This window comes from Cydia strobilella, chromosome 17 (assembly GCF_947568885.1).
Source record: "Cydia strobilella chromosome 17, ilCydStro3.1, whole genome shotgun sequence".
Classification (NCBI taxonomy): domain Eukaryota; kingdom Metazoa; phylum Arthropoda; class Insecta; order Lepidoptera; family Tortricidae; genus Cydia; species Cydia strobilella.
In genome coordinates, this window is record NC_086057.1 from 12,370,863 (window position 1) to 12,393,391 (window position 22,529).

General features: G+C 36.3%; 2 protein-coding genes and 1 long non-coding RNA gene across 3 annotated transcripts in view; 1 reads left to right on the top strand and 2 right to left on the bottom strand.

Annotated features, from left to right (window-relative positions):
* Positions 1-7,023, bottom strand: part of LOC134748746 (uncharacterized) — a 129,684-nt gene extending 122,661 nt beyond the window's left edge. Inside the window, exon 1 of the long non-coding RNA XR_010128430.1 lies at positions 6,834-7,023. This is a non-coding gene — a long non-coding RNA (uncharacterized LOC134748746). The remainder of the gene's footprint in view (positions 1-6,833) is intronic.
* On the top strand, positions 1,794-14,479 carry LOC134748732 (clavesin-1-like). Its single transcript, XM_063683507.1, has 6 exons — positions 1,794-1,946; positions 8,617-8,765; positions 9,937-10,031; positions 12,012-12,153; positions 12,900-13,093; positions 14,109-14,479. Exons 2-6 carry the CDS (start codon positions 8,624-8,626, stop codon positions 14,400-14,402), a joined length of 867 nt encoding a protein of 288 aa, XP_063539577.1. The 5' UTR covers positions 1,794-1,946; positions 8,617-8,623; the 3' UTR covers positions 14,403-14,479.
* Positions 14,480-17,352: 2,873 nt separating this feature from the next.
* Positions 17,353-22,529, bottom strand: part of LOC134748742 (neuroendocrine convertase 1-like) — a 66,399-nt gene continuing 61,222 nt past the window's right edge. The window contains exons 14-15 of the mRNA XM_063683518.1: positions 18,011-18,144; positions 17,353-17,721 (exon numbers count right to left, since the gene is read on the bottom strand). Of these exons, the coding sequence (XP_063539588.1) occupies positions 17,392-17,721; positions 18,011-18,144 (464 nt within the window). The 3' untranslated portion in view covers positions 17,353-17,391. The remainder of the gene's footprint in view (positions 17,722-18,010; positions 18,145-22,529) is intronic.

Consider the following 22,529-nt stretch of genomic DNA (forward strand, 5'->3'; position numbering starts at 1 on the left):
AACTCTTCGTGCGCGATTCCGACTCTCACTTGGAAGGTTTTTTGTTACTGGGTAACTTGCAAATCTTTTTAATTAGATTAAAATCTGTTTAATTAGATTTCCAGTAGTTTTTTTTTTAAATCACACATTTCCGATAACAATTCCCTTAGTTACCCTAGCTCTTCTTTTTACTTAAAAAAGACATAGTTTTTTACAACCTGTCGGTTTTTAGGGTTTCGTACCCAAAGGGTAAAAACGGGACCCTATTACTAAGACTCCACTGTCTGTCTGTCACTAGGCTGTCGGGCCAATTCGAACAATGATCTAGATTTAAACTAGATATCCACTAGATATGAAACAGAAACGATAAGGAGATATAACATTTAAAACTTTCGCGTTTCGAACACATATTAAATCACATAATCATATTATATTAAGTTCAAATTTTTACAGATTATGTATTCCTATAGCCGCTATAACAACAAATACTAAAAAGTACGGAACCCTCGGTGGGCGAGTCCGACTCGCACTTGTACGATACATTATTCTCATGTATCATTTATTAATTTTAGCATAACACCATCTATATTCTGTATCAACAAAACTGTAGTAGATAGAAAACAAAGGATCAAGTATAAGTGAGTCGTACATGGTCGTACAGTATGCGTGATTCACTTAAAACACAGATGACATCTACTAGATGGAGCATGAAGACGACTAGTGATCCTTGCGATACGACACATTGACACTATAGTAGAACCTACCTCTCGCCACTCTCAGAGCAAGCCTTTACTTCAGTTGCGTCCACTATTCTGACTTGAAAATCAATTATTAACCATATTATTATGACTATAACTGAGTTCAAGTGATAAGCGATAAGCATAAGCTATTGAAATACCTATAGAATGGTGCAGGATGCAACATGATGGAGCAGCTCACGGTTTGCGGGTTTCGTTAAATCGATTTAATATGGGCAGCCCTAATACGGATAACAGCTGTATATAAGGGGGCGTCCATTAATTACGCTAGGTGTTTTTGAGGAGATTTTGACCCCCTCCTCTCTGGTGAAATGTAGTGAGATTTGACTCGACCCACTCCCTCCCCCCCTAATATCATCTGAGATCTTCCAAATTGTGTATTTTGAGTATAAATAAATGCGTTTGATTTAGGTATGAAACAAAACACAATTCGGTTTATTATTCCCCCCCCCCTCACCCCTACGTTAAATTTAGTGAGATTTGGCTTGGCCCCCTGCCCTCCTTGAAGCCCTAATTAATGGTAACACCGTAATTAATGGTCGCCCCCTAACAGCCATTGAAAAATAGGTTTAAATTTAGAATTTGCTGCATGAACACGGGGTAAACCATGAAGCTATTCTACATCCGTGGGGTAAACAAATGAAAGACTAGCTTTTACAGTTTCTAGTGTGGTGACCACTTGACAACGGATTTTGCATAGGTACCTAAACATTTCATGATGCGGTATCCTAAGAGGTCTATATAGCTTGAAAGCATCGCCAAGGGTCATGCGGAAGGCATACTGATAACCCTTATCCTGTATGCCATATAATAGCCACTGATGTCAATGTAATGATGACATTGGAATACAGTCACCGTGTTAACCAAGAGATACATTATGCGAAGTCTATATGAGGTAATCTACTTGAAAGCATCACCAAGGGTCATCACGCGGAAGGCATACTGATAACCCTTATCCACTAGGCCATGCAGTCACTGTTGTGTGTGATTGTCGATCGCACTGGAACACTGTCGCGAGTTATGCGAGCCTAGTCTAATTATTTAATTACAAAGTTTTAGTTTAAATTAAATACATTGTGGTAAATAGTTGTCTCCAAGCAAGGCGATGAATTAATACGTATTTTAAATAGATTTGGTTGTTTTCGGAGCAGAATGAAGTTTTTTTTTTACATGTGGATTTTTGGTATAAACATGCAGTTTGATATAAAGGTAAGTAAATACTCGACTGTCTAAGTAAAAGAATAGGCTGGTTTTAAAATTTGAAAAAAAAAATTGAAATGTATGTACTTTGACTTAATATTCCATAATGCCCTACAATTCCTACAAAACGCAGGCTAAATCAAATTTGCATAGGTATCTTATTGTTAATTCATATCTTTTTTTGCATATGACCTCTATTTTAACATAAAATACATATGAAAGTAGCGTGACTAAAAAAAACCCAAATCAAATTATGTGATAAAATTTTTTTTAATACAGTTGCTCAAAAAGTGCTACTTTTCGTGGCTGTTTAGCGTGCGGAAAGTTGTTTTTCGCAAACTAGTGCTTTTTACTTTTCCAATTTTTTTTTAATTTATACTTGTCCCAATTCATGACTACTTACTGATGAGTGTTAATATTAGTTTCCTTTAAACGTCGTAATCAACATAAAAACCTACTGTTAATGTAAGAATACGAAAAATATGCATATTTCATATTTTATTACTTACCTCTTCATCATTATAAGTATTATAACACGTTTATTTTTTAATGTTGAAAAACCGTTCTTAATAAGTTGTCTGAATGGAACGGAACACCTGTCAAAGAAGAGGCGTTTTTTCTTACTGCAAGAATGTTTTAAGTTTCCAAAGGCAACATTCGATATTGTTTTCATAAATATAAGATACACAAATAATTGTAAATAACGATATTTAGGTAATAATAGTACAATGTTTTATATTTACAATTGTTTCTGTCTTATAAAACATGCATTTGAAAAAAAACTCATTGAAGTTGGTTCAATAATAATAACAAAATCCATTCTAGTCGAATAAAAGCAAAAAAACACCTCTTTATAATGTCAATGTCAATGATGTCACAGAATTAATAATATAAAAGTTTCGAATTCCTTACTTGTTGTTTTTCTTATTTTTTCGCAACTGTATTAAAAATCGTCGTTCGATACACGTGCGGAAATGTCATTCTTCACTCGTCCCGAGTCTTGCCACTCGCCTACGGCTCGTGCCAGGATATCTCGGTACTCGTGAAGTAATGACATACTTTCCGCACTAGCATCGAAATGTACTATTTCACCACACTATAAAGGCTCTCTTGATTGTTAAAAAACTGATGAGAAAGTTGCATTTTATAAATGCACGAGAGTGGCAAAGTAATTTGATGCAAATTTTGAGTTGTTTCCTTATGTTGCCTGGTAGAATTGACTTTTAAATGATTTTGAATGATAAATATTTAAAATAACGTTCATTTGGATTGGAATATAACTGGGATTTGAAATATAATAAACTGTACTATTTTCGTCGGTGCGATGAAAAATGTTGTGTTTCACTCGGTGGCAAAATTTGTTTAACCCACGAGCATTGAAACCCTCGCTAGGCTCAAGATTTCACTTTATGAGCCATTCTCGCTTGCTCGGGTTTCAATATCAGCACGAGCGGTTAAACAACTACTGTGCTCCGTTGGAAAACAAATAACTATTGCTGTGAGCGAAACAACACAAATTAAAATATTTTCATAGAAAGTAATTTAATTTGTTCTTAGAGTGAACTATTGATTCGTGTTCGCGAGTTTTATCAATCAACCCTATATTATGCACATTAGTTATTTGTGCAACAAGAAAGGAAAGTTGGTTTTTCTTGCGAGTGTTTATCACGAGATGTAAAATAACTTTGCTCTCGTGTTGCACATACAATTTTTTACCTCAGTCGTGAGAACATATTAAAGGTTAAAATGTATTTCCACAGTGTATTTCGAATTACACAGAATAATACAGAGGAAAAAAAAGAAAAAAAAAGAATTTACAATAGAAGTATGAAGTGGTAGTTCATGATGGCCTTTACTAAATTAAAAAGCTGTCGCACTTTCCTCACTCCAGGGAGTTACGATAGTAGGCTTGTTCGAGCTGCTGAGGTGAAAAAATACATGTAGTAACACTAGTAACGTAAGTAAAGAGGCCAAGTTATGTAAGTTTATTTCAATTATATGTACTGAACAATACGTCGTAAATAATATTCAATGAAAGACGTTTATTTTATAGTCTCGGTACAAAAGCGATAATCCCTTATAATTAAAAAGGATTATGTAAATTTATTTACCTCTAAGTATTTATAATATGTCATGTACTAACTAGGCTTATTGTTTAAATTAAGGCGCCGTAGGTTCAGAGAGCAGAGTTATTGAAAAATCGTAGCGGTTTTTACATCACAATACGGTTGCCAATAATTTAATTAGCTATCTTCAGCTATCTTAGCTATCTATTAGTAACTTCATTGATTCGAATCCTGTTTTTTTTTACTTTTGACCGATAGATAAAAAATCACGAGTCTAAAACGCACAATTGTAACAACTTTTTTAGAATTAACAATATTTCTAAAATTAGCAATATTATGTTGATCACTCATCGATAACTGTTTTTTTTTTGGTTACAACTAACTTAAACTTAAAATGTAAAAACATGATAGGTTAGACCAAGCTTAAATGGCAGCGATTTTAATAGCCTACTGTACAAGTGTTATTTAAACGTCATAATTTCATAGAAGTTTGACGTATAAATTACACTTGCACAGTCTGGGCTATCAAAATCGCTGTTAACTTAGCTTGGTCTAACTCTATCCGCGATCCCGGGCACGCTCAGCCATCTCGCTCACGCTTACGCTCAGTGAGAGAAAGAAGAACCTGAACCTACGCTACCGGCGCCTTAAAGTATTTGCCACACTGGATGCGTTCATTAAATTTTAAGAAGATTTAATCACACAGAGTTAATTTAAATAGAGTTGGACCAAGAAAACTGCAACGATTTTGATAGCATTCGCAGTGCAAGTGTTATTTTCTACGTCATAATTTCATAGAAGTTTGACGTTTAAAATAACACTTTCACTGTGTGTGCTATCAAAATCGTTGCAGACTTGTCTTGGTTTAACTCTAGGTATAAAGGCTGGTCAATAATATTATAAGTCCTCACTTCATCAGCCTCGTCAGATCCACAGCGCAGGCTTCGTCATCTAACAGAAAGCTCATCCACCTTATTATTAAAGGACATCACTTCATCAGCCTCTGGAAATACAATACACCATTCGATTTGTAAACCAATATATTAAGCTTCTTCAATTTATCCAATACTTATCTTTTTTTTACAAAGAACCAGCCGTTACGCCTTGATCATCTTGACTCTCTAGAATACCCGCCTGTTATTTTTATTAAAAATCAATTCTTACCCACATTTCTTGTGTTTTATTTAAAAAGATTGCTAGTGTTGCTAACAATAAGGCTTGCGTTGTGGTAGGATATAGATATAATTAAATATTTATTATACATATATGTAGGTGTGTTGTTTGCAAGCAGAAATAAAAAGGAGTTGTATGTCATCAATTAACACGTGAATGTTGGTCACGCCACCTTTGTTTTATGTCCTTACTTTATTGAGTCATTGCCTTTACAAGTCTATATATTTTTTTAATTGCATTCTGTTAACTTCAAGAGATTCCTTAGATTTTTCAATGAAATTACTTGATACTTAACAATACAAAACTTATCTTACAATTTCTACGAACACATTATTTAACATTCGACACATATATACTACTGGACTGTATAATATATACATAATACATATATTATACAGTACTAATCATGTAAAATCAGCTACAGCCTGTGTAGAATATAAATAATCCTAGAAAAAAAACTAGAGCTTTTAACTCTACTCTCTCTACTAATTAGTAGAAAGCGGCGTTTATAGGAAACGTATTGTTCCAAATTAAAACTAAATTAAATACATGTTCGATAATTATATTTAATGACGATATCACAAAACTCGTTTGAGAACGATTAAATTGATAACTAGTCATGCGCAATAATATGTTTTTGTCGATAACAAAACCGACCCGAGTCTTATTTATATTACGGTATATTTATATATAACTTTATTTTGGTATCGCTTAACACAACACAAATATCAGATGTTTAATGGATGTCGAGGGTAACAGAGGTTTTAAATTGTTGTGTTTTAAGTTTAACGTGTGTGACAGTGTTTTTCTGTGCATATGAGTGCAATGTGCAATAACCGTCTGTGTGATCCTGGCCGAATTTTTTGTTATTTTTTTCGATGACGATTTTCATAGACATAGTATAGTAGTTATAGACATGAAACCGAGCGACCAGGGGTAAGAGAAAGACATATTCATGTATTGACAGGTTAATGTATGGCAGCATAATCCGTTTTCTCTTTCACTCTTATAAATTTCGGTATTTCGCCATCGCCTCCTACCTACGCTGCCATAACCCGACCATGAAAAAAAACCCGGTGGGTGATAAGGACAAAGCGTGGCACTAATTTCTCTTTCCTCTTATAGGAATCGCAATAAGACTATCTTTCTCTATCAAAGAGTGTCAGGCCCTTGACGATTTTTTATTATTGTTACACACTTTTATTTAGCTTCACCTTTGTATATATGTATAGTTCTTCAAATCTTGTAACTAAAATTTGTACCACTTCTCGGTATCTGATTCAGTTGAAATTTGGAGTACTAGGTTTGGTAATCCCGGTGACAATGCAATGATATGCTAACATGGAGGTGTTCTGATGATGCAGCCGGTAGGTAGCCAAAGGAACTCCTCGATGGAAAAACACAAACACATCAAGTTTAGGCTCATTAGAAAGGTCTCAAGAAGTACTCGATAGACATGCTAATGAGAAGGAGTACAGTCAGCAATTAAAGTGTGTGTCACAAAAAAAAATTTTGACTGTTTTATTACAAGCTTTTATTTAAGTTGCAATCTATGTAAGTATGTAGGTACCTATGTTACTATGTTTGTACGGGTCAAATCTTGCAAGTTAAATTTGACCCACTTCCCGACTTCCAATAAAGCTCAAAATTTGCATACACATGTAAGTCGGGTGACAATGCAATATTATGATACCATTGAGCTGATCTGATGATGGAGACAGGAGGTGGCCATAGGAACTCTGTAATAAAACAACGAAACCTAATTGTGTTTGGGGGTTTTAGAATTGTCTCGATGAGTATTAGTTGCCTGTGGAAAGAAAAGTACATTCAGCGATAAAAGCTTGTACCAAAAATTCATCTCGAAAGGGGCTAATAGCTAATAAAAGCTAATATCCTCTTAATAATTTTAATGGAGTTCGGTTTCGTTGATTACTACGAGTAAGTGAATTAATCGAGAATATTCTTAGCTTATTTAAAATAAGTTGTTTTTCATAATACATATGCATTTCTGAGTAATTCTTTCTCGCTGGTAAGTTGCTTTCTTGCTGTTTGTGCTTTAAATTCATGTTTTGTACTTACTTATATTTTGTTATGTTTTTGTTTGACCCAATAGTTAAATGGCAGATAATAGTAGTAGTAGTAGTAAATCACTTTATTGTACAAAACAAAAATTGATAACATGAAATTCATATAAAAATAAAATAATAAATAAATAAATGAAATTCATATATAATGCCATTTTATCGTTTTGTCATTTGTAAAATTTTCCTTGTTTTGTGTATTTCAATAAATAAATAAAAATCGGCTAGGCCTTTAAAAAACTTTTTTAATACAGTTGCTCAAAAAGTGCTACTTTTCGTGGCTGTTTAGCGTGCGGAAAGTTGGTTTTCGCGAACTAGTGCTTTTTACTTTTCCAATTTTTTTAAATTTATACTTGTTCTAATTCATGACTACTTATTGATGAGTGTTAATATTAGTTTCCTTTAAACGTCGTAATCAACATAAAAACCTACTGTTCATGTAAGAATACGAAAAATATGCATATTTCATATTTTATTACTTACCTCTTCATCATTATAAGTATTATAACACGTTTATTTTTTATTGTTGAAAAACCGTTCTTCATAAGTTGTCTGAATGGAACGGAACGCCTGTCAAAGAAGAGGCGTATTTTCTTACTGCAAGAATGTTTTAAGTTTCCAAAGGCAACATTCGATATTGTTTTTATAAATATACGATACACAATACACAAATAATCGTAAATAACGATATTTAGGTAATAATAGTACAATGTTTTAATATTTACAATTGTTTCTGAACATGCATTTGAAAAAAAAAACTTTCATTGAAGTGGGTTCAATAATAATAACAAAATCTATTCTAGTCGAATAAAAGCTAGAAAAATCACCTCTTCATAATGTCAATGTCAATGATGTCACAGAATTAATAATATAAAAAGTTTCGAATTCCATTCCTTAATACTTGTTGCTTTTCTTATTTTTTCGCAACTGTATTAAAAAACGTCGTTCGATGCACGTGCGGATATAAAAAAAATATTGAATTATTGGGTGAATAAAGAAATTATTTATTATTATATGTCATTCTCCACTCGTCCCGAGTCTTGCCACTCGCCTACGGCTCGTGGTAAGATATCTCGGTACTCGTGAAGTAATGACATACTTTCCGCACTAGCATCGAAATGTACTATTTTGATACGCTATCCTAGTATAATATTCAATTATAAAAGTATTTTTTTTTAAATCCCCGACACAAAAAGAGGGGTGTTATAAGTTTAGCCGCTATGTGCGTGTGTCTATCTGTGGCACCGTTGCTGGTTGCTGGTTTTATTTAAAAGCAGATTTAGACATCAAAACATTTTTCACTAATCGAAATCCGTTCATCCGCTTGTTTTTTTTAAAATTTAATTCCTTGTCTTTCAGTTCTAAAATGCCCTTCATAGACATAGCCTTCCAGGCCGACGTGAGTAGGTACGAAGATGCAGAGTTCGAGGAATTCTCAAGAAGGAATTGCGACGAGAATCCCGATACCAGGGACACAGCTATTGAGGAGCTGAGGCGGTTGCTTAAAGGTAGGGAACTAGGGAACTGAATGGTATTGGGAGATTCTTGCTTCAAAAATTCTCGGTCGAAGTATTTATCTATCTATATGTATATAGCGCCATGTCATGTACATACATAGATCCCTACATGTCAGTTGCTATTTTTTTTGCATTACAAAGAACTTCGCAGAAGTAAGCTTGTGGTTCCAAATTGAGCACTTTTTGTGGTAAAAATTTGAATTAAATTGAGTGTTGGCCACTCAAAAAAGAACAAGTCGCTAAACTTGCATGTTGTGGAGATGAGGATGCTGATATGAGCTGGCGGAGTAACGCTGTTGGATCATATTAAAAAATATCCACGTTAGAGGCAGTTTCAGATTAAGGCCAATCGAAGAAAAACTCACCGAAAATCGACTTCGATGGTATGGCCAAGTCATGAGGCGCCCGCCAGACCACATGACGAGAAGGCGCTAGAGATGAGTGAGGTGAATAGAGTGAGGGGTAGCGGAAGGCCCAAGACAACATGGATAGATCTTGTAAAAAAGAACCCTAAAGAAAAAAGAATACCACCAGAGACGAACCCAGGACAGACGATCCTGGCGACGCCGTATAAGGAGAGCCGACCCCAAGTAAAATGGCAAAGGCTAGGAAGAAGAGATGAAAAAGCCTGATAAAAACTGCACGCTTTTTTCTGTGGAGTTCTTTCAAATGCTTAAAAAAACGAAGTATAGTTGAAATTTTAGAGCATTCATAAAGAAGTTGATTAGAAATCGCCTCTATATTATTTTTCCTATGTCAAAATTACATTAACCACCTGGAAAATTCCTTATCTTGGAAATTAGTGGTTTAGTCAATAACGATGAACCAAGATTTTTTTGTTAAAAGCAGGAGGAAGTATATATAAATTAGTACCATTAGCAGTTTCGAACGAACCACATTTTGTATTGAAATATTCCAAATTGCGAAAATATTTTAAATTTTATCTTACGTGCCTTTTGTAAATCTTTTTTGTTTAGTTTTGCTTATAAACAAAATTTTCTCGTAGCGCAAACATGGCTCACATAAAATTTTCAATTGACACCCTGTATAATGGCAACACTAGTGGGGAAATAGGGACTAGTAGAAATAGTGTACCGACTAGTGCGATACACCAGGGCTCCATGTCTAGTAAGAGGTGTTTGCTCTATAAGTTTTGTTGCAGAAAGGGGGGAATGTCGGCCGCGGCGAACGGACGACGCGTATTTATTGAGATTTCTGAGGTGCCGAAGATTTATTCCTGCCTTGGCACATAAATTGGTAAGGAAAGGAATGTTCGGAATGTAGGTGGAGTTTTAGAATTAAAATTATTGTAAAGAATATTATATTTTTCTCTTATGCTTTTTATCTTATTTTTATGAAAAACACAAAAGACATAAGTACCTTACCTACATATATTAATTACAACCGTTAGTAATAAACATTCTAAAAACTACAAAAAATATCTCAAATTAACATCCGCAATGGAAGCATGGTTGGCGGTTGCTGGGGCCAAATTTATATTGTTTTTTTTTTTGTTTTTTTTAATAAACATTATAATGGTTACCTACATTTAAACTTGTAACATATGCCTGTTCCGATTCGTTACGATATAATGCGACATAAAATAGTAGAAATTAAATAAAGTGGAATTAAAAAAATTCCATACTAAATTGTTGCAATGTTTAAAAAAGCATTTTACGTCAAAAATGTGACAGTTACGTAGGAAGTTGCGCCCTCAATAATTTTCTACAATTTCTTGTCGGACTATACGTCATTTTACTTTTTTTTTGTAGGTATGCAGGGTGACCTAAGCCATTGGATAAACCCTGAAATCCCACATAGGGTTACTTCTCAGGAATGCTCTAGTTATTTTTTTTTTATTAGAACAAAAGAAAAAAAAATGTTTTCATACAAAAGTTATTTCCCATAATCGACAACAAAAAGAAACAGCCTGTTTAATTAATAATTAGCAGTGTTTTTGACAATTTGATCGAAAATGTGCAGCAAATATGACATTTGTCAAAAGTCAGAATCTTATTAGTGTCATAAATACAAAAGATAATCAAAAAAATCGAAGAAAGGATCATACTATTTATTACCTCAGCTGCTCCAAACTAAAAAATCGTAATTTGTTAATTTCTTCGTAACCGCTACACCTGTTGTTATGATTTATGATACTTTGTATACTGGTTCTAAATACCCTAATGCATATGTATATTTCGGCTTTGTCCAATGGCTAAGGACAACCTGTATAAAATATATAGGAAACAGTCTACGATCTACGACAATGTAAAATTATGTGGGATGAGTTTTCTTTCGTTGCACAAGATATAAAACAGTAATTCCTCTTTCCACCCACGTCTCACATTGAGTCGTCGCGAACGCGATCGTGACTATCGTGACTAATTGTACTAGAAATCGGTACAATTTGTTCGTGTGTGAGACAATTTATAGGTCAACGCCATGTTTTATGTGGTACTTACCTGCAATACCTTGTGTTTTTAAATTGTATGTACAAAACCTTTTTCTCGGGCCTTTTTAGGTAACCAGAAAAGAATAACAACCGAAATCTCCATCGTTTTTACACCACGTCGATGGCAAACAAGTATACGGCCCACCTGCTAGTAAGCAGTCACCGTTGCCGATCCATGAAATCTTATACTCTCCTTTTTTGAAGAACCCCATATTGCAGCCCCTCGAGAATACCTCGGCATGGAGCTCATTCCACAGCCCGAGCGCCCGCGAGAGGAATTTTTCCCTAAACCGCACACGCTAGCACCTAAATGGTCGCGTACTGTTAGGTTTAAGAGGAATTTCCACCCGCGTACGCTTCGGCTGTGGAATGAGCTCCCTGCCGAGGTTTTCCCGAGGGGCTACAGTATGGGGTTCTTCAAAAAAGGAGTGTACAGGTTTTTAAAGGGTCGGCAACGCGCATGTAATATCTCTGGTGGTGCAGGCGTCCATAGGCTACGGTGACTGCTTACCATCAGGCGAACCGTATGCTTGTTTGCCACCGTCGTGGTATAAAAAAAAAAAACGGTGCGCGACGATTTGGAGCAATTGGAGCTGGTTAAAAATGTCCCATATTTTTGTGGGGGTTTTTTCGGTTCGTCGCAAATGGGAAAACGTGACGATCAGTAACGAATATTTTTAAACATTTTTGTAGTCTTCATGATTAATCAAATGTCAGTCATTCCAATCTAAATTGATTTATAACTATTTAAAATTAAATTAAAAGAACACGTTTAATCATTTCAGATGGTACGCTACGAAGACTTCCGCTCAAAAAACCCCGAGTTGTATGACTGCGACGCGTTCGACCTGCAACGCGTCAAAGACGTGTTTTCCTGCACCTTCCCTGACAACCCTGACAATGGCAGGATTACCATCATGAGGCTGGGTAACTGACAAACATTACTTTTCAGCTTATAATTCCACAAGCCACTAACCATACAGTCGCTATCAGTTATTTCACAGCGGCCGAGGAGCCAAAAATATCTAAACACGCCAAAAATATTTGTTAGGCCTCTATTATAAATGCGTGTCCAGATATTTCTGAGCACCTTGGGCGCTCCGATATATCTGATTTACGACTGTACGTATCGTTAACAGTTTTATTCTATGGCACGGGCGAATTAGTAATAACTAATAAGTGAAGTGAACGGTGACCAAAGAGGATATAATAGGATAGAGCGGTACTGTCATAGTAAATTTTGTAACCACAGTAAATTCCCTGCCATCTATCAACACACTGTAAAACTAAAAATGAAGATTTATAAAAATAAGATAAAATGTATTTAAATACAGATAAATGATTTTTTTTATTTGCATTAATTATTTTTATATGATTTTGACCCATGTTCTTTCAGTATGCGTTAAAATTGTTAAATAATAAACGAAACCGTCAACGCCCTCTATACGAGAGTATCAAATCTCACATTTCTCACATCTAAATTTTGTGAGCAATCTACTTGCCCTTTTCCACGCAATCAATAAAAAGACTCATCCATAATGACATTTCTCCATAAGATAATGCAAAATCGACAAAATTATCCAAGACCGTCTTCTTTAAAACTGGTTATACGGAAGTTAACATAATAAGCCCCTTTGTATTATTGATTGCCTGTTTCTCCTTATATTCTCAAGGCAAGTGGGACATGGACAATACCCCGGCAGAGGACCTAATTCGCTGTGCGTTGCTGTTGGATGAAATATGCGCTATGCAGCCAAGACTGCAAATTCTGGGGGTCACCATTGTTATAGACCTTAAGGGACTCGGTTTTAGACATATGAGATATTTGAATTTGAAGACTGCGGGTCAATTCGCCAGCTTATTGGGAGTAAGTATGAGCTAGGCTAGCTTAGCATTTATTTTCTGATTGTTTTTTTAATAACCTAGAATCCTAACTCGATTCAGAACAATCTGGCATTGATCAGTTGGTTACAGGTAGTTTTTCAAATTTTACTGAGCATTCAGCATCAAATGTGACGGCCAAAGTGGCAAACTGGCAAAATATATCAGAACAACGATTCGGAAAAGAAAATTTTATTTGTCGGGATAAAAGTGCTAAGTAAATAAATCTAAGTCTGGAGTTAATAAAATACATTATCAAATTTAAGATCAAAACTCCGCAAGTTGTTATTTGATGTGTTTGCAAGGGGATGCGCAAAAGTTGTGCACGAAACATACGTAACGTAAACGTAACGTTTGATTTTACTCCCCGTAAATTTTCATACCCCGGGCTTTGAATGAAAAATGTAATAAATAATATGAGGAAATAATATTATAATTTATAAATCATTGGTAATTAAGTGCCAACTCGCTATTCCCATGTAATTTGATTTCATTGTACAACTGCAAGCAAAACAACTGAGTACCGTTTTAGTGTGCAAACAAAAAGTAACCGGTATTCCCACCGAGACTAACGGTTAAACCCAAACTACCAGGCAATCATAACACAACAGAAGCATCTTTGTTTTGCTTTGAGCCATCCACTACACATTACTCACTCACGCATCGCTATACAATGATAATATAATATATATGTATCAGCGATGAATATCTCTTTCTATTGCAGTATACAAGAAAGAGTAGGATATTATTGAATGAACCAATGAGTCATTTCAACCGCCTACAAAGCGTGCGCGACTCCAAACGCCCAATTTAACGCTTTCGTATCAAATGATTACTGAGAATCTTAAGCTCCCGTTACATTGGTTTTGTGAATATTTGACTTACTCAGGCTCAACGGGAATATAAACCCAACGTCATTGGCGGGGAATTCAGGGGAATGCGGCCGACACTAAAGGGTTAACTTGCAACACCGAACTTACCAGGGCCTCATAACTTTACAGGTAGCGTTCCCGCTCTTGCTCCAAGGCCTGCACATTATCAACTACAACTGGTTGTTCAACTCCATACTTCCGATGTTCAAACAGTTCATACCACAAGCGGGTTGGGAGAGAATACACTTCCATTCAAATTTAGAGTCTCTCCACAAACATATTCACCCTCAGTATCTGCCAGCGGAATACGAAGGACATTGCAAATACCTAGTCACGTGTGAAGAGTGGCTTTCGAAAATTGAAAAGTACAAAGACGACTTTATGGTGAAAGATTTAAGAGATTTGGGGTACCGGGTCAAGTAGATTAGAGAAGGAAGGAAATAAATAAGACTGAAAATGCCAATTTATTTTAAAATATACACTTACGACGTGGTACGTGGTACATACATTTACACTTTTGCACCTTTATATATACCTATGTGAATAAAAGTTTTTTAAATTTATAATTATATGTTACATAATTTAATTCTTGTTCCCATTTACCCTATTCGCGATATAATAGGAACAATACATTGTTTTTTTATTTAAATAATTAAGCGACTAGATGAGTTATAACTACCTAATCTGTTTTGGGTATTAATTAAACGTTTGGGTTTATCTTATCAGTTATCACATTCAATGACTAAGTAGGTACCATTTACAGGTCAGATATATAAATATTGGTGGTATTTTTGATTCGATTGAGACAAACTTCATACGAATCGAATAATCTTTAATTCTTACATTGATTTTTTGATAGAATAGATAGATATATAAATGTTATGCGTACTAAATAGTTAAAAAGTGTAGCTGTACCTACAGTACAGCCACAATTGTGGCATACAATAATATACAATTATATTGCGACAACGGGCAACGGTTGCTTGAGTGTCTCGTTAAACTCTGTAATTTTTTACTCAGTGGACAACTAAACCCCGAAGTTTGCCCGTATTTGTATGGAGCCTCTCTGTGCGCGTTAACTAAAAAAGAGGAAGGCGTACGGCCAATTGCTGTGGGAAGCACCTTTCGGCGTTTAGTAGCAAAACTGGGGTGTCGTGCGGTAAGGGAACGAATGGCTGGGTATCTCCAGCCACATCAATTAGGCTTTGGCACACAAAGAGGGTGTGAAGCCGCTATCCATGCCACTCGCACATTTGTAGCTGACCCAGCAAACACAGACTGCGTTATCATCAAGTTAGATGTTAAAAATGCCTTCAATTCCGTGGAGAGAGACGTTCTTTTGAGCGAAATAGAACAACATTCACCGTCTCTATACCCTTTTCTGAACCAAGTTTATCATTCCCCGTCTAACCTATTCTACAACGACTCCTTGATCCTTTCCCAGGTGGGTGCGCAGCAGGGAGATCCACTCGGACCGCTCACCTTCAGCCTCGCTATCCATAAGATAATACCGTTTTTAAAGTCGCCTCTTAACACATGGTATTTGGACGACGGGACATTGGGAGGAAAACCTGATGTTGTAAAGCAAGACTTGGATTTTCTTCTTCCACGTCTTAAGGAGATGGGTCTGGAGGTGAACGCGATCAAGTGTGATTTTTTCTGCTGCAGCCCCACTTTTTCTTCTTCCTTGTATTCTTTTCAGACTCTGCTTCTCGGTCTCAAAGAACTTTCACGCACCACTTTTTACCTTCTGGGCTGCCCAATATTCCCAGACGCCATCCCGGATGCAATAGAGGCCAGGAAACGGCTCCTTCTGCGCGCCCGGGAGCGCCTCAATAATATAGGTACCCACGTCGCCCTAGTTTTACTTAGAATGTGTTTTGCGGTTCCAAAAATAACGTACCTTTTAAGAACCACCCCGACGTGGTTGTGTCCTGATGAGGTGTCTCCTTTTGACGACACCTTAAAGGATACAACAGAAACCATCTTAAATGTGTCGCTTTCTGATGACCAGTGGACCCAAGCTTCTCTGCCTGTACGTCATGGTGGTCTGGGTTTACGGCGCGCGAGGGACGTAGGCCTGCCAGCCTTTCTAGCGTCAGCGCATGGGATCGTTGACCTTGTCTCTAAAATGTTACATTCTCATGGAGACAGGGTTACGATTCCCTTTGTTAGCGATGCGCTGGCAATATGGTCAGATCGTTACCCAACTGTGTCCGTGCCTGAGGCTCCACAAGTGCAGAGAGCGTGGGATGACGCGGGTGCCAGAAACACACTTGCCCGTCTCTTGAGTGCTGCTACGGGTGTGGATTTGGCAAGACTCCGGTCGGTGTCAAAGGTAGAAGCGGGAGCGTGGTTACAGGCATTACCTTCCCCTCACCTGGGAACACTCCTCGACAGTGACTCAATGCGTGTGGCTGTAGCTCTTCGCCTGGGCTGCGATGTTTGCATATCTCACAAATGCATCTGCGGCTCCACGGTGGAAGCTAATGGCCATCACGCATTGAGTTGCTGTCGCTGCTCAGGAAGATTTCCCAGACACCACGCGCTTAATGACATCGTCCGGAGAGCCCTAATATCCGCGAACATACCGTGTGTTCTGGAACCACCGGGTCTCTGTCGCACCGATGGCAAAAGGCCGGACGGTTTAACGTTGGTGCCATGGCAGAAGGGGAAGTGCCTACTGTGGGACGCCACGTGCGTCAGCACTTTCGCCGCGTCACATCTCAGCCGGACGGTGCAGACACCTGGCGCTGCGGCAGAGTCAGCAGCTTCAAGAAAGAGAACGAAATATTCCATCCTCGAGGCAAATTATTATTTTGTACCCCTCGCCTTCGAGACAACGGGGTGTTGGGGGTCTGACGCCATATCGTTTATTAGGGAGGTGGGACATAGGATTAGGGAGAGGACCTCTGATGCTCGCGCGGGTTCGTACCTGGTGCAAAGGTTGGCCATCGCTATTCAACGTGGTAACGCGGCAAGTGTGATGGGCACCTTTGCACCCGGTACAGCTCGCGGAGGTCTTTTTGAATAAAATATTTTAGTTAGTTTTGTAGTTTATTGTTTAATTCCATTTTTTTTATACACTGTAATGTCATGTAAATGTGTTTTCAATTATATTGATATGTCCATTTCCAATTATAATTTATAGGTAATATATAGGTATGGTATCCTAGCCACAAATTGTAGCTGCTCTCCTCCCACCCTTTACTAAATTCAACGCTCATTTCCATTCTCTTTCGTAGTACCCAACTGCCGTGAAGTGGTGCAGTATAGGGCACAGTGGCATTCTCTTGTGTCAGAGTCGAAGATCCTTTGGTCACTGAGCTAGTGAAGTAGCAGTTGCGTTTTTATACTTGGAAAGCGGCGGCATTTTAAAAACAGTCTGTTTCAACAAGAACAATATGAAACTTCACAAGCCAGGAGCCCTGTACACTTTCCTGTGATGCATCCGTAGAAGTTGCTTCTCCACCGCTGTCAGCAACGTTGGATCCACTTTAACATGATGAACATGATTCTCTGGTACACTTAACAAATTGTTAAAAATGTTTTCATTGTTAGTATCAGCATTTGAAAATCCATCTATTTCTTTAAGTAAATGTTTCATATTTTTCTCATTGTCAGTATCACCATTTGGAATTTCGTCTTCTTTAAGTAAATGTTTCATGTGAGCCGGTGTCTCGCTCGTCCCGTGTATGATTAATGTCGTTTCTCCAACTTCTCCTACATTAGCTTCATCAGTCTGAAAAAATATTCTTACGTAGGTAGAGGTAAGTTTATGTTCCACGTTCAGTTATTTCAGCCTTTTAGTAAAAACTAAAAAGTTTATTTATAAGTAAAGTTAAAACTCATTCGAGTCTGCGTTACCTACGAGACAGGCTAAGTGTAGTGTAGTGTAGGAACCGGAGTAACCTGACTAGTATATTTCTATGCCAGGTACATTTTGTCAATTGTATTTAATTAGGTTAATCTTAACAACCCTGCAAATATTTTTGTGTACCTACAATAAAATTTGGAAGTTTGATACTTACATCATCTAATATTACTGCGTTCCACACGCCTTTAGGATTTTCTCCCCACGTAGCTATGGACATGAGACGCCAGTTTGAGAAAGCAGCGTTGGAGGTATCTTCTGGTCGGGCGCTCAAAAGCTCTACCCTCGTTCCTGTAATCATAACATAGTTTATTGTTATAATCTTGTTAACCCTTATCTTGGCATTAACACCCGTAATACGTTGACCTTAAACAATCTAGCAGGTTCATTTTATTACTTAACAAAATAATTTTGCTATAAACATGTCGAGCTACTCTCCTTTATTATAGCAAAAAATAATGTACATAAGTGTCATTGTAAATTTAATATATTTAACATCTTGTATTCTAATTTGATCTATTCCTAGTGCCTTATTCGAACTTAAATTATTTATATTTTTTTTCAATGTCATTTGCACAGACTTTTTTAATCCTAAGAGACAAGTCTAATTTTTTAACATAAGAGTCTAAATATGTTACGTTGAATTCGTGCTTTAAATAAATGTTTCAGAAAATCTAATGCATATATTGTAAATATTACAAAAAAATCCCAAATAACGTATCACCACCTCGTCTACATTCAGTTTTAATCTACCTAACCAGCCGTTAATTGTACTCCACATTTTATTATAATCATTTTGACTATCTTTTATTTCCTGTCTGCGATACTTATTTTTGGCAATATTTATTAGTTTGTTTACCTTGTTTCTATATTTAGTATAGTATAATCTAATCTTTTATTCATATTATTTGGTGACGCCTTCCAAACTCGAAGCAAATCGTCCCGTTTAGATATCATAACAAATAACCTTTTATATTCATCCATGGTTGAGTAATACTTTGTCATAAATAATAAATAAATATTATAAATATTATAGGACATTCTTACATAGATTGACTAGATAGAAGAGGGATAGGGATAAAAGTCCCACAGTAAGCTCAAGAAGGCTTGTGTTATGGGTACTCAGACAACGATATATACATATAATATACAAATACATGAATACATAGAAAACACCCAAGACTCAGGATCAGGAACAAATATCTGTGTTCATCACACAGATAAATGCCCTTACCGGGATTAGAACCCAGGACCATCGGCTTCACAGGCAGGGTCATCAAATTAAACTAGGCCAGGCCGGTTTGTTTGTTTTTTGTTTTAATATTTTTTTCAACCTTACTTTCACTATAAATCGATTCAAACACATTACTTAGTTTGTTATGGGTCAATTTCACCAAACGAGCAGTTTTATCTAATTTCCATGGAATTTATAATATTGATTTAATATAATAATATGTAATGTGATAATTCGTAGAAAAATAAAATAAAGCCAATATTACTTTCAGGGTACTTAAACATATTCATGAAATTTTGAAAGATATTTCAGTCTGAAAATTGGATCCGGGCAAGGGAATTTTTTTGTCCATGGATACTGGATTTTGCTGGCACGGGAATTGGTTTTTTAAGAATTATTCCTATTTAAACTCTCTCTCTCTCTCTCTCTCTTCCATGCTATATATCCCACATGGTGATGGGGTCAGCTTTCGAATTTTTTGCTTCCACTTCGCTCTATCCTCGACGTCGTCCTCGGACACTGCACCCAATTTTTATTTATTTCTTTTAGCACTACGTCTTTCCATCTTGACTATGTTTCTTTTAGGTACTAATACTAGTGTAAGACAAATATAGTATGATTCTCTCTGTCTATGTATGAAATGAGACAGTCCTTTGACAAACTATACCGCTAATTTTATTAGTCAAACTGCCAGTGTGACAGTGACATTCGAAATTCGAACGAAACTACCAAACACTTCTTTGCTTCTTTGCTAGTTTATTCCGTCTCTCAGACGTAGCAGTCGATCCAAAGTACTAGGAGCGCATAACAAACAAGGTACCCAGTGTTACCACTGCCTGAGGACGGAAGAGGATGGAAGACACCCATGATAGAACAAATATTTTGATAGCATGTAGCAGCATGAATTTTTATAAAATTATAACAAATAGCGAAATAAAAAAATGCGTGAGTGTCATGGAACACTCGGTTGAAACGACGTTAAGAAAGGATCGTGACGTGTTTTGTGTATTGTGTAAAAAGTTTGCTAAGACAATAGAATACAGGATTAGAAAAAAAAAATCAGATTACGTCACCGCAATGAGAGCACACAATATAACATCCCTTAGTTATCGCCGAGAACGTACCGATATCTTAACCCTTTATAAAATTATTAACAATATTATTGATTCTCCGTTTTTATTACATTCACTATCCTTCAGAGTTCCTCGACGTTGTGAACGCGCTTGCAGGAAAAAACCCCTCTTTTACATCCCCCGTAGTCGGACTGCTTACGCGAAAAATAGTTTTTTTGGAAGGGCATGCAGGTTGTACAACGAAAAATTTCTGAATCTCGATATTTTCTGCGAGAAACTTAATAGATTTAAAACACTATCCATGCAGTGTAATAACCCAGATCATTAGTTTGGCGCTATTAGGAAAAAATCTCAGTATTGAACGTTAATAAGTAATAAGAATAGTAAAACCTTTTTAGTATTCAGTTTATATACAATTTAATTGTTAACACCCTGATACTCTTGCATCTTTTTTTTTTCTCATTATTGTTGTTATTGTTTTTGTTCTTGTTTGCACAAATAGCTCTGTTTTACTCTGTAGAAACTTTATTAAACATGATGTTAAAATATTTTCATTAAGGAAACTGTAAGTCTAGCTTTAAGAAAATTTCCAGTGTTATGTATAACTATAGAAGACTGTTTGTTTCTTAAATAAATAAATAAATAAATAAAAGAAAATTTAAAAAACTAACGCTACGTCCATAGATCGCAAAAATACAAAACACGCAAATATACACTTGACACTATGTCTATGGTGGTAGAAATATGTGACGCGCGACTGCTGTCTCTCGCGGCACGAGTTTCGAGTTATCCCGCTTGGGCGAGAACTGCTAGTTCATTCCGTCGCTCAAACGAAACAGTCGAGCCATAGCACTAGGAGAGCATATCAAGCAAGGTACCTCACCGCGTTGTGTGTTGTATTTTGTAACTGTTAAGGTTCCTCCACACTTGCGTTCGCGGCTTCGCGCCGTGATTCGCGTAGAGTGTGGAGGGTCCTTTTAGTTCTTTTTTAGTTATTTATGTAGTTTTCATGAAATTCATTGTGAAAAAAAAAAAACGAAGAAATTTGAAGAGCGTAAAAATCATTTATTTTGGAAAGAAATCTGTATAATTTTACAGCAATGGCAACAAAGTCAATGTGGCCAGTGTTACAGAAACATCTACCAAAAAGCGAGAGCTGTCTTCATAAAAAATGACTGGTGGTGGAAAGTCATAGAATAAACAAAATAACAACAACAACATTAATCAGTAATCTTCGTTCGGTTTTTAATTCTATTGCGTCAAAATAAAATAAAAATTCGATAACGAAATCAGCATGGAAAAATATAATAATGAAGTTTCTTTACAATATTTACAATGAAGCAGCTACCTCCAAAGACAAAAATCACGAATGACACTGACAGGTTTCGATCGCAGTTTACGTTTCTTGGCTGCTTGCGTTTCGTCTCGAACGAACAGTCGAGGCGAAGTACCAGGAGCGCATAGCAAACAAGGTAGTACTCACTACTCATCGCGTGGTAGACTAGATTGAACTACTCGAAATCCAGGTAAAAAATATCTATGTACGCACATATCGTTAGTGCTCTGAAATGTGTTCAGAAACCGTAGGAAATTACAACCTCCTACTTCCTAGGTTTCCATACATAATACATATTATTAGCAATCAGTCACTGAATAAGAAAGGAAGAGGGGCGAACCCGGCGAACGCGAACGAAGGTAACCCACAAAATGACAGTGACGACGGTATGAAATTCGCACGAAATTGCATTTTCTTGTTTTGGCTTAATTTCGTCTCGAACGTAACAGTTGAGCCAATGTACCAGGAGCCCATAACATGCGAGGTATCTCACTGCATTGACGCCATACCTCGCCATACGATTCATACGAATGGAAGGAAGGACATGTTATAAACTAATTGATTTTTTAATACAATGTATAAAAAGTATGAACGAAATAAAAATGTAAAAAAAATATTTCCTTTAAGGTAAACCTGATTCATATATTCCAAAATCACTAACCATTTATGGTTTTATTTTTAGTTGTTAACAAAAGGAACATAAAATGTTTACACTAGCAACAAAAAAAGTGTTGCCAGTGTTTTTTAAACCTCTCTTTTAGCAATCGAGAGCTATCTTTATAAACAATGTGTGATGTTACATCACTGAGGTGAAGTAAATTAAAGATACATAATAGAAAAATAAATGAATTACATAATTTACGAGTAATTAATAACTGGTGGCAAGGCAATTTTAAGATAATGAACTATATCGAAAATAATGAAAAATATTCACAGGTTTCCACTATACATGGAGAAAGCTAACTCTAAAAACATCTGAAATACCAAAGTGACAGTGACGTTCGAAATTCGAACGTAACCAAACAGAAAATAA